The sequence below is a fragment of the Gavialis gangeticus genome, unplaced genomic scaffold (genome assembly GCF_001723915.1).
Source record: "Gavialis gangeticus isolate Ggan-Ray unplaced genomic scaffold, GavGan_comp1, whole genome shotgun sequence".
Classification (NCBI taxonomy): domain Eukaryota; kingdom Metazoa; phylum Chordata; order Crocodylia; family Gavialidae; genus Gavialis; species Gavialis gangeticus.
In genome coordinates, this window is record NW_017729024.1 from 106,589,203 (window position 1) to 106,600,524 (window position 11,322).

Here is an 11,322-nt window from a genome sequence, read left to right on the forward strand (position 1 = left end):
ACTTTCCTCCCTGGGAAGCACAGAGGAAAGCTGGGAAGGTATATTATTGGTAATGACTGTCTTGAATCATAGTATTTTGTTCTGAGCATTCAAAACCTCTGCTTCTCCTCTCCACCCCACCCAAAGAAGGATCAGGATCTGCAGTTCTGGTTCAGCGCATTGCAGAGTTAGTGCCAGATTCAGTTTTACCCTTCCCTTTGCCAGACTGTCATGCTGAAATGGCATGCAGGCAAACTGCCTACTGTCATCCCTAAGGGTTTCCATGAATGAGGAAGCAGCTTTAATTTCTGCCATGAGAAAGCCCTCTGACTCTGCTGAGGGCACATGCTGAATGACTCTGATCTTCTCCCACCCTAAGCACACAGCCTCCCTGCTCAGTGTTATTCGCTTCAAATGTTTCCCTTACTCCTTAATGGGTTCTTATAATAAGGGACCCAGACTCTGTTACCTGGGGAGTAAGGGAAAGGGAGAAAATGGAACTGTGGCAGGGGACGAGGAGGCTCTTGCTCCTTTAAAAAGATCCAGCAGACATAGCTGGCCATGGCTGCAGGAAGGCAGGCTAACCCATTATTGACAAGGAAAACCATATACAGAACTCATTGAGTCATAAAATGGGCCATGGCTTCCAGCCATATAAGCCCAAGGCCTGAGCCAGAGCAGTCAGTCTGGTTCTGTGAGATGCTAAAAGAAGAGCTCTAGGGCAGAGAGTTACAGAGAAGCTCCTGGCAGAGGGGTGCACTGCAGTTTAGTGCCTGAGAGGCATGTGAGGTTGGGAACCGTGCCAGAGTTGGAGCATGGGACCTGAGCAGGCAATAGCAGGCCTGAGGCTGCTGGAGCATAAGCCCGAGAAAGGCAATAGCTGACCTGAGGCTGAGACGACTGAAGCCCACAGCCTGAGGGGGGCATAATCTAGGGGCAGGGACCCAAAGTCCAAGGGGGTGGAAGTCAGAGCCCAAGAGGGTGAGACAAGGGCTGAAACCCAGGGGCCTGGCCTGGCCCAATGTGCCTAGACAGAAAGGAGCCAGCTAAATTGGTGGTTTGGGTAGAACTGTAAGGAGTGGTTTTCAGAGGTCCTATCAGTGACCAAAGGACACCTGACTGCCTTGAGTCCTGCTAGGTGTCAGGCTCAGGACACTGGCCAGGCCCCAGAGCCCTTGCAGGGTGAAGACAGGAGCCAAGGAGTCCAGCATTGAGAACCAGGGCCTGGGACTTGAAGCCCAAAAGGGACAGAAATAAATGTCTAGAACCTGTAGCTCATGGAGGGTGAACTCTGGGGCCAGGAACCCTGAGTGAGAGGCAAGGGGTGGAGACCCCAAGAGAATGAGTTGATAAAGACACCTGTGAAAGGTAAAGCAAGGTCAGGGGCTTGTAGCCTGTGAAGGGCAAACTCTGGGGCCAGGAACTCTGAATGAGAGGCCACATGTAGAAACCCCAAGAGCTTGGATGGACAGGGCTGGGACCCAGGAACCTGGCCTGGTGCGGTGAGCTTATGCAGCAAGGGTTCAGCTAGAGGAAAGGGGCAGAGACTGGGATGGCTGTGACCCCAACAAGTGTGTGAAGGCATAGAGTGAACAGGCACTGGCTTGAGGGCAGAGTGCCCAACCTGAATGTGAGTCAGTAACACCCACAGGGCATGACCTGTGGGGTGGCTGGAGGTCATAAATTTAGCCCTTAAGGCATGTAGGGCTGGAGAGAGTGAATACTAAGACAGAGAGAGAATGAGAACACCTAGGCTCACTAGCCTCAGGGGGCAATTTCTCCTTATTACTTTAACAACAAGGCATGGCAGGTGAGGAGAAATGGGGTAAGACCCTTGGAGGCTGGAGCAGAAGCATGACAAGACATCAAAAAAGGGGGTGTAACAGCAACCCCAGGCACCCAGTGATTACAGTCCCCTAGAGGAGAGGACATTGTTGCTGTCTTGAGGAGACTGTGCTGTAAGGTAGAGCCTGCAGCACCGTAAAATTGTGAAATATAGATGTGGATTTGGGTCTCAGTTTTGAGTCACCCATCACCAAAATAAGAATGGTTCTAATTCAAGGGCATTGGTTCAGACCCAGCTCAAATAATAATTATTTGGACTCTCACTCCCTGCCCTCCCATATACACTTTGTCTTGTTCTTCATGGGCAGAGCTCTGTAGCATGTCACACAGCAGTATTTACAAATAAGTCAATTTCCACCCCCCGAACCCAAAAGGAAATACAGGGCTCAGTCATTCAAGGTGCTAGGCACCTTCATAATGGCTCGTAACATCATTGGGAAGGAAGAGCTTCTTGCTACATGAAATCCTCAGAGGTGCAGCTCCTGCCTTCTCCCCACATAGGCCAGGTACAGACTTTTACTGGTAGAAGCAATTGGAAACTGATCTATACCAGTAACAGAACAGAAGTTCAGCACACAAAACCAGTTTATATCCATAACAGAACAGAGGTTTGGCACACACAGACTAGTTTAAAAATGTCAGAACCTGGTCTAAGATTTGTGTGGTCCCTCTACCCCCCACTTCCCCGGCTCCCTTGGGCTTTTTGAATGTCTGTACCTAGCCAAAGATACCCACGTTTCTTGTGTACTCACTTGCACATACGGATAGTGCACAGGGCCTGACCAAAGAAGAAAAAGGCAAAGGTGGGCACAGAGAGGAATTGATGATGACAGAATCCCCAGTTTTCAGCATCTTCCTGCAAATGGCATTTCGAGTCTGGGTGCCCTTTCCACAACTCACCGAACACTAGAAGCAAAAAAGGAAACAGAATGTGAAGGAGCAAACCCCCATCCACAGACACATTGACAGTAAGTGATACTGCATCCTCCCAAAATCTCTGTAAGGGTCCTGTGGAAAAAACAGTACATGATCATGTAGAGAAAGGAGACAGTATAATGCCCAAGTGATTTTGTACAACTGACTTTTCCTGTTCTCTCTTTAGTATCATTATCTCTGCGCACCATTTGTTGTAGTAGAATGTGGGCAGCATGGGGATTGCCACTGCTTGTAGCTACTGTGCAGCCACACATGGTGGAGGGAAAAGTACTCCCTTATACCCATGCAGAATCCATTGAGGTATGGTCACATGCTCAAAAAGCAGGACAGCCCCAATCCTGGATCATGCTGCTCAACGTACACAATTTCCTGGGAGCCAGAGTCCTTAATTAATTTCATTTATATACATATATGCCAGTGTTGCATATATGTATCCACTGGAGTGAGGTTAGGAGACAGACTGAGGAGGAGGAAAAGAGTTGAAAATGATATACCACCTCTGTACATTCCCTTCCCCGAAAGACAGCTCCAAACAAAAGGCAGAAAAATAAGATTCAATATTTAAGAATGCTAGCTTGAAGACATGAGTTATATGGATTTTAATGTAAACCATGTATAAGTAAAAATGTTGGAGCTGCACTTCTTGTGAAGGAGGACAGATTGAGGCATGGGAATAGAATTACCCTTTTAACTGTCAGAATGGGTGTGTGTCCTGGCAGCAGATTTCATTAGAACATGCATTTATTTGACTAGAATGTCTTGGGGTCAAAGTAAAACAGCTCCCTTTCCCAGCATGACTGGTGCCTCCTTCATTATTAAGGTATTAACTGTCTCAGTGTGTGAAGGAATAGCAGGGGGAATTCATATAACAGGATGAGTTAACACATAACCCTGGCAGTAAAAGACTAAATTCTGTTTTCAGTTGCAGGAGTGTAGGTGAAAAGTAATTCTTTTCATGACAAATGGCCAACTTTTACTCCTGTTTTAAATACACACAGTCCTTTAATGTCAGCGAGCTTCTATGAGTACAAGAGCAGAATTTGACAAGTGAACAAACAATGTAGCAGGATCTACTGTGCCTCAAAGGGCAGGCACATCCCAGCCCTCCTGTCAAATGACCGTATCCTCTTTAAAGCCAGGCATTTTAAGGGTTGCAGTTTTTGTAGTTCAAAGATGGAGAGCAAGGTTTGCTGGGAAGAAGGAGAACAAGATAAAAAGCAGCAGGTTTCTTTTCATAGATAGGAGATATGATGGATTTGTCAAGTTAGGTGATGTAGGGCTCTGCTTTAAAGAAGCTGCAAAAGCAGCCAAGGTTAGGTAAGGGGCTTGGGAAGGCCCAGGATAAGAAGAAACTTTAGGGAACTGCAAGTCACTTTGGTACAGTAGAAGTTTGCTGGTGAACTTGACACTAAGGATTCAGGATTTAAGGCTTGAGGAAAGCAGGAGAAAGCAGTAGTTTCAGGTGGGAGAAGTGAGATAGGCTTGCGGCCTGGTGCCTAATCTAACTTAGATGCCTATGATGATGCTTCCAGAGACTGATGAAGGATTCCATTAAGGAAATTAAGGAATTAAGGAAAAGACTAGGTGAGCCGTACAGAAAATAATTATTGATGTTAACCTGCCTCCACACTGGGAACCTGGACATGGTATGGAAAGAAGCGTTTAGCCTGTGGAAGAACTTTGAAACTGCCCTACATTAATGCAGGCAAAAAAAATTGGTTAGAGGGGTGGGGGAAGGGGAATGGACTGTTTACCTACTCAGATCACTGACAGACAATAAAAAGAAGATGCAATAGGATCCCATATGTGATCCCAACAACTGAGACACAATTTTGGGATTCAGCATCAGATCCCAACACACCAGGTAGTGCAGGTGAAGTGGGAGTCTGGGATCCTGATCCCAGGCTCCTCCTTTACCATCAATCTTTGCTCCCATGGCTGGGATCTTCATCAGTTGACTGGGAATCTGTAACAGGTTGCCCTTTCCAGCGCCATCTTCCTAGTACTCTGTGCCTTGAATGGGTGCCCTTGGATCCTTCTTTGGGGTTCTTATGTCCCGCCCTATACTCTCCTGCCACATCTTGATGGAAATTAGGATCATGTTCTTGTGAGCAGGAGCCTGCCTATTGTATTGGATATGTTGGGGCCTTTCCCTTATGTGGGACTGACCCCTGATTTTCTCTAGATAGGCCTCCCCATCTAAACCCACTAAACAGGGTTTGACTTCAAGGCTCTAGCCTTTTCCATTGTCTTGAGACCCAGGGCCCCTTTTCCTGCTCCATTCTGGAGCCTGGTCCAGAGGGCCCAGGCGCCAACCCCACAGCTGGAGGGCCGCAAGCCCAAAACCAGGGGATGACCCTGAGCCTGCTGCCTCCCAGGCCACAAAAAAACCAAGACCAGAATAACTTTGCAGCACAGACACACCAGAACTCCCTGGCTTTTAAGAATGTACTTTGCTGGAGCTGGGGGTTTGCATCCCCTCTCTGGGGCTTCTCCCTGCCCCCTTTCGGGGCTTCTCGCTGCCCCCTCTCTGGGGCCGGGGTTCCCACAATGCCAGGGGTCCCCTGTGAGGCCTCCTCCAACCCCTAACAGCCTCACCCAAACCTCTGGGATTAACAGCAAACAAAACACAAGCCCCTGGGCTATAACATAACTTCAAACGGTCCAGCTAAAATCTCATTCACATCCCCAGGGTTGCTCCATCCCTTACAAGTCTACGGAGCTGCCCATATAGTTCAGGCATCTTCCCTTTACTCGCTCCAGCAGAGCTCCTTCCCCCTTTGGCTGCCAACAGGGAACTGCCTCCCTGGACTCAGTCCCGGGGTTTAAATGGGAGCCAGGTCCTGCCCCTTCTGGTCAGCTGACCACTAGCAGGTGTGGGTCACTGGCTCCCTCCGGTTGTCCTAGCAACTGGCACCTGAGTGGTTATTCCGGCTCTACAAGTAGCAGGCACCTTAGTGCTCTGCTACAGGCTATCAGCCTGGGGAAGACATTGTGAGAGCCCTGATCAGTTCACAAGTGCTCCCAGCCTCTGAAGCACACAAGACTGTGCTCTGGAGGCTCAGACACCAGCTACACATTCAATTAAAGGAATTATAGGAACCAAACACATATTTTGTGTAATAATTTTGTCACCGAGTCCTGATATAAATGAATGAACATGTGGCCAGGTCACTACTTATGACATGGTTAGCCAATTAATCACCTCTTAAGTGTAACATGTCAGGGGACCAAGAAAACTCTTTACGGTTCAACTGAATGGGTTAACCATATCAGTAGAGTTGGTTTCCAAATAGGGGGAACTGAGACAATGGTCACACAGATCATTATCCATGGAACCAATGGAACCAAACAGTGGGAGGAAGCTGGACAACATGAACTCTTCTTTCTGTAGTTTGAAGGTATAGTTCCCACATAAATATATAAGGTATAGTTTATCCGAACTCTCATGATGAGGTTCCACTTCAATAACTCAAAAAGAGGAATTGGACAATAAGACCTATATTCATTCATATGCATACGTCATACCTGAGTCCAGTTAGAGAGAAGCCACTCATTAGGACAGTCCTCATTTTTGCAAGCTTGATGGGAAACTGGTCTTGGAGAGGAGCAGAAGGTTTCTGGAAGCTCCAAAATACTTCCATCTGCCAGACGCTGCTTGCAGAGCATATCTTGCTTCTGAGCACCTCCTCCACAGGTCTGTGAACACTGTGGGGAGAACAAAAGAAGCTGAAGTTGTGGGAAACATCAGTTTTTGCATTACACTGGTTGTGGCCAAAGACACAAACAGTAGGGCTGTGCAAAACACCAGTGTTTCGTTTTGATTTCTCTTTTGCCGTTTTGAAGGGACAGTGTTTTGTTTCATCATTTCATTTCATTTCAAAGCATTGTTCCATTCCATTTCATTGAAACTGTTCAGCTGTTTCGATGCATTTAGTCATTTTGCCCATAGGCAATAATGGAAAACCATGAAAATGCCTAAAACTTTGTCATTTCTTGCCTGATTTGGATGAAAGTTGCAAAGAAGGTAGCCTGTTCTGAGGGCATGAAGCCTGCCAAATTTCAAGGAGAAAGGTGCAGAGGGTTCTGTGAAACTGCACCTCAAATTGTTCAAAGCAAAACTTGTGACAGCTGCCGGCAGCGTCAGTGTCCTGTCATCTGGCGCACAGATCCGGGGGCCCGCACCCCTGGGAGGAGTCTGGCACAGCCCCACAACCCTCCTGGGGGTGTGGGCCCCTGGATTTGCATTCCAGATGAGAAGAGGCTGCCACTGCCGCCTGGGACCTACACTGGGCAGCAGCAACAGCAGCCTCCTGTCATCTGGCACACAGATCCGGGGGCCCACACCCACGGGAGGAGTCTGGCATAGCCCCGCAGCCCTCCTGGGGGTGCAGGCCCCCAGATCTGCATGTCGGATGAGAAGAGGCTGCAGCCTGGGACCGGAATTGGGTGCAGCACCAGGAAGACTGCTGCTGCTGCTGGCCCCAGGCAGCAGTGGTAGACTCCTGTCATCTGCAGCTGGAGTAATGCATCCAATTCTGGGCTGCACAATTTAAAAAGGATGTGGAGAAGCTTGAAAGAGTCCAGACGAGAGCCACGCTCATGATCAGAGGGCAGGAAGACAGGCCTTATGATGAGAGGCTGAGCGCTATGGGACTCTTCAGCCTGGAAAAGTGCAGGCCCAGGGAGGACCTGGTGGCTGCCTATAAGTATATAAGGAGTATACCTCATGATCTGGGGGAACTCCTGTTCAATAGAGTGCCCCAGGGGATGACAAGGTCAAATGGTCACAAACTCCTCCAAGACCATTTCAGGCTGGACATAAGGAAGAACTGCTTAATTGTCCAAGCCCCCAAGGCCTGGAACAGACTGCTGTCAGAGGTGTTGCAAGCACCTACTCTGGACTCCTTTAAGAGACATTTGCTGGGATTTGCTTATCTTGCTGGGATCCTTTGACTCCAGCTGACTTCCTGCCCCTGGGGCAGGGGGCTGGACTCGATGATCTTCCGAAGTCCCTTCCAGCCCTAATGTCTATGAAATGTATGAAATCTATGAATGCAACAGATCCGGGGGCCTGCACCCCCAGGAGGAGTTGGGCACAGCCCTGCAGCCCTTCTGGGAATGTGGGCCCCCAGATCTGTGTGCCAGATGACATGAGGCTGCTGCTGCTGCCCACACCTAGCACCAGTCCTACGCAGCAGCGGCAGCCTCTTCTCATTTGGCACACAGATTAGGGTTCTCACACTCCCTGGAGGGCTGTGGGGCTGTGCCAGACTCCTCCTGGGGGTGCAGGCTCCCAGATCTGCATGCTGGATGACAGGAGGCTGCTTGGGACTGGCACTGGGTGCAGCCTGCGCCCAGCACTGGGAAGATTGCTGTTGCCTCTGGCCCCAGGGAGCAGAGGCAGCCTCCTGTCATCTGGTACACAGATCTGGGGGCCCGCACACCTGGGAAGAGTCAGGCACAGCCCTGCAGCCCTTCCAGGGCTGTGGGGCCCTGGACATGTGCACTGGATGACAGGAGGCTGCTGCCCGTGCCCAGCGCCAGTCCCAGGTGGCAGTGGCAGCCTCTTCTCATCCAGCACGCAGATCTGGGAGCCTGCACCCCTGGGAGGAATCTGGCACATCCCCGCAGCCCTCCCAGGAGGCTGCCACTGCTTCCTGGGGCCAGTAGCAGCTGCAATCTTCCTGGCGCTGGGTGTGGGCTGCGCCCAGCGCTGGTCCCAGCTGGCAGTGGCAGCCTCCTCTCATCCAGCACACAGGATCAGGGTCCCACACTGCTGGGAGGGCTGTGGGGCTGTGCCAGACTCCTCCCAGGTGGTGCAGGACCCTGGATATGTGCACAGGATGACAACAGGCTACCACTGCCAGCTGGGACCGGCACTGAAGCCAAGTAAGCCCAGCTTTGAAACTTTCAAAATGTTTCGATTGCCCTTGCTTCATTTCGAAGCTATTTTGAAGTCTTTTGTTTCTTTTAGATTTAGCTGTTTCAAGCTCCAAATGCATCAAAACAGCTTTGAAATGAAACACCCAGCGAAATTTTGCACAACCCTAACAAACAGCACAAGGATAAGTGCCTGCTGCTGTTTTGGCTCACTCTGCAACCATTCTTCATTTAGCACACAAACTTACCTAGGGCTGAGTGAAAAATGTTAGGGTATATTTCATCACTTAAATATGTCGTTTCAAGAAGCATCTGAAACTCATCGTGAATTCAGGTTGAATTTGCCAAATACTTTCATACAAAGCACAAGTGATAAAAAGTTTCAGAAATGTTGAACCAGTTCATTTGGAAAATGACAAAATATTTGGGGAATGCTTAAAGCAGCTTGTTTCTAAGGAAATGTTGAAACAAACTGTTTTGACATTTCTGAAACATTTAATTTTGGGGCACTGGTATTAAAAGGCCAGGGAAAAAAAAGCCTAGATTCACAGAGCTGCTAAAGGAGAAGCTGCCCTTCCTTGTACCTTGTTAGGAAACTCACTCAAGATGTGGAAGACTTGGGTTCAGATCCTTCATCTGTCTAACTTCCAGGCTACAGGATATACAGGGGGGGAGGGACTTTCAATATCTTCCATCATCATTTCATTTGTATCAAAAAACTTAAATATGTATGGAGTTAAAGAGTGAGAGCAAGTGGAACTCCATAGTTCAGTGGTTTGGGCACACACCTTGGAAACAACATATTTGATGCAAAGGCAAACAACATCCACAAAAAGACTGAGAACAATTCATTCCTGAATACCCTAACACAGTGGTTAGGACACTACTCTGGAGGTCAGATACATGGACTCAAGTCCCATCAGACTGGGAAAGGAAATAAACCCATCTTCCCCACATTACAGGTGAGTACCCTAAAATTGGCCTACTGTGTGTCAGGACATATGATGCTGTGATCTCTTCCAGAAGATTTGTCAATCTTCGACTCTCTTCCCATGGTATTAGTTACACATTCTCCAAAAGTGAAAGGTTATGGTCAAATACAATGTTTAATTTTACTTGAACTAAAATTTTTGGTTGTTTTGATTTTTGCTTTGTTTTGGTGAGAAAAACTGACTTCTTTATATTCAAGCCAATCTGATCAATCCGCCCCTGCAAGTTTGGCTGCCAAGTGGAAAAATCAATTATTCACACAGTCCAAAAGTTAACTCCCCAACCTTAAAACCCCAATTTTTCAATAACTACTGACTTGTTATGGTATTTCTCTGATTTTTAATTCATAGGAAAGCTACATATGATCTGTAGCTACCCTAAACAACTGGTTTACAAGTTTAGTATAATAAACCATTAACAAACCACACAGTCCTTTGTATTTATGACTGTCCATGACAGCAATGTGAGCAGTGTCCAAAAGGAAAGGAGGAAGGTTTATTTGAATCAATGTAAGTTTGCATGATTAATTTCCAGGGAATCCACCTCCCCTCTCTTTTTAATATAAATATCCTCCTCCAAATCCATTTTCTACCCAAGCAGGACAGGAACTTTAGAACAAGCAGACTTAAGAACTTTCCTTGACTGTCTTCTATAAACACAGTGGCTCAGCCTGATGCACTTGTCACTTGGCTAGGAATATGTTACAATTCTCATCTAAAATCCAACCACTGCAGTTGCAATTCTCTTAAAAACCAGAGAAGGAGGAACCCGCACTAGTCTGACATCAGTGGGAACAGGAAAATGGGGCTCAGACATGGAAAGTGAGTAGCAAAATGTTAGCATGCATATTCAATACTTAAACAATAAAACATTCAAGGGGTGATAGGTTTCTCTCTTTTTTTCTCACTCTTATCACACATACCAATACACACACTTAGGTCTCCTAGAATTAGAATCTATTTTTTCCATGGAAGACAAAGCAGGAAGCACAGACCTGAACCACTTGTATATAAATAAGATATATTTTTCTTCAACTTTGTTTTTGTGGCTCAGCACTAAAACAGTTTTTGTCCCACAGAAGTCTGTTACAAAGCCAAAAATCTCAAGACAAATGAAGCAAACAAACTGATACCTGAAGTTCTCAGGAGATGTAAAACAGTTTACTATTCAAGGACAAACCCATTAAGATGGGTCCAGAGAAAACAAATTGAGATACTAGTAGGCTCAGTTGAAGACTCCATTCATAGATCAGATATTAATGCTGCTATGCACTATGCGAACACATGCAAAAATAGACCCTCACCCCAAAGAGGAACAGCTGAAGCAACCCAGGGGTGTTTCTTCTTTCCTCAGGGTCCATGAAGTTTTGAGTAGTAGATGGAGAAAACAGATTTTTTTCTAAATTCTTCTCATCTGTCAGTCTCATAATTGTGTTCTGGTGAAATGAATAAACTTTCACCCCTAATTCATATTGGTGAATGTGTAGCCCAGGTATACTTGGGTATATACTCCCCTTTTCCAATTGAAGGGGATTGTTAGCTGGCAGGTGTGCTGTGGGGGGAACTGCAGACCGCTCAGTTTCCCTCCATCCCTACAGAACCAGGCCAAGACAGCCAGGGGACTTAACTATACACAAATTTATTTACTTTAACTTACCACAAGGAAAAGAAACATGGATATAAACATAGG

The 11,322-nt window shown here is 47.2% G+C and overlaps 1 protein-coding gene across 11 annotated transcripts in view; it reads right to left on the minus strand.

Moving 5' to 3' along the window:
* ADAMTSL1 (ADAMTS like 1) overlaps positions 1-11,322 on the minus strand; it is a 936,448-nt gene that overhangs the window by 71,800 nt on the left and 853,326 nt on the right. For all 11 annotated transcript variants that reach the window (XR_002097365.1, XR_002097366.1, XM_019517531.1 and 8 more), the window contains 2 exons: positions 6,289-6,468; positions 2,577-2,730 (listed from right to left, as the gene is read on the minus strand). Coding sequence is in view for 9 of the 11 variants with exons in the window: in XM_019517531.1 (XP_019373076.1) it covers positions 2,577-2,730; positions 6,289-6,468 (334 nt within the window). In the remaining 2 variants the exon portion in view is untranslated. The remainder of the gene's footprint in view (positions 1-2,576; positions 2,731-6,288; positions 6,469-11,322) is intronic.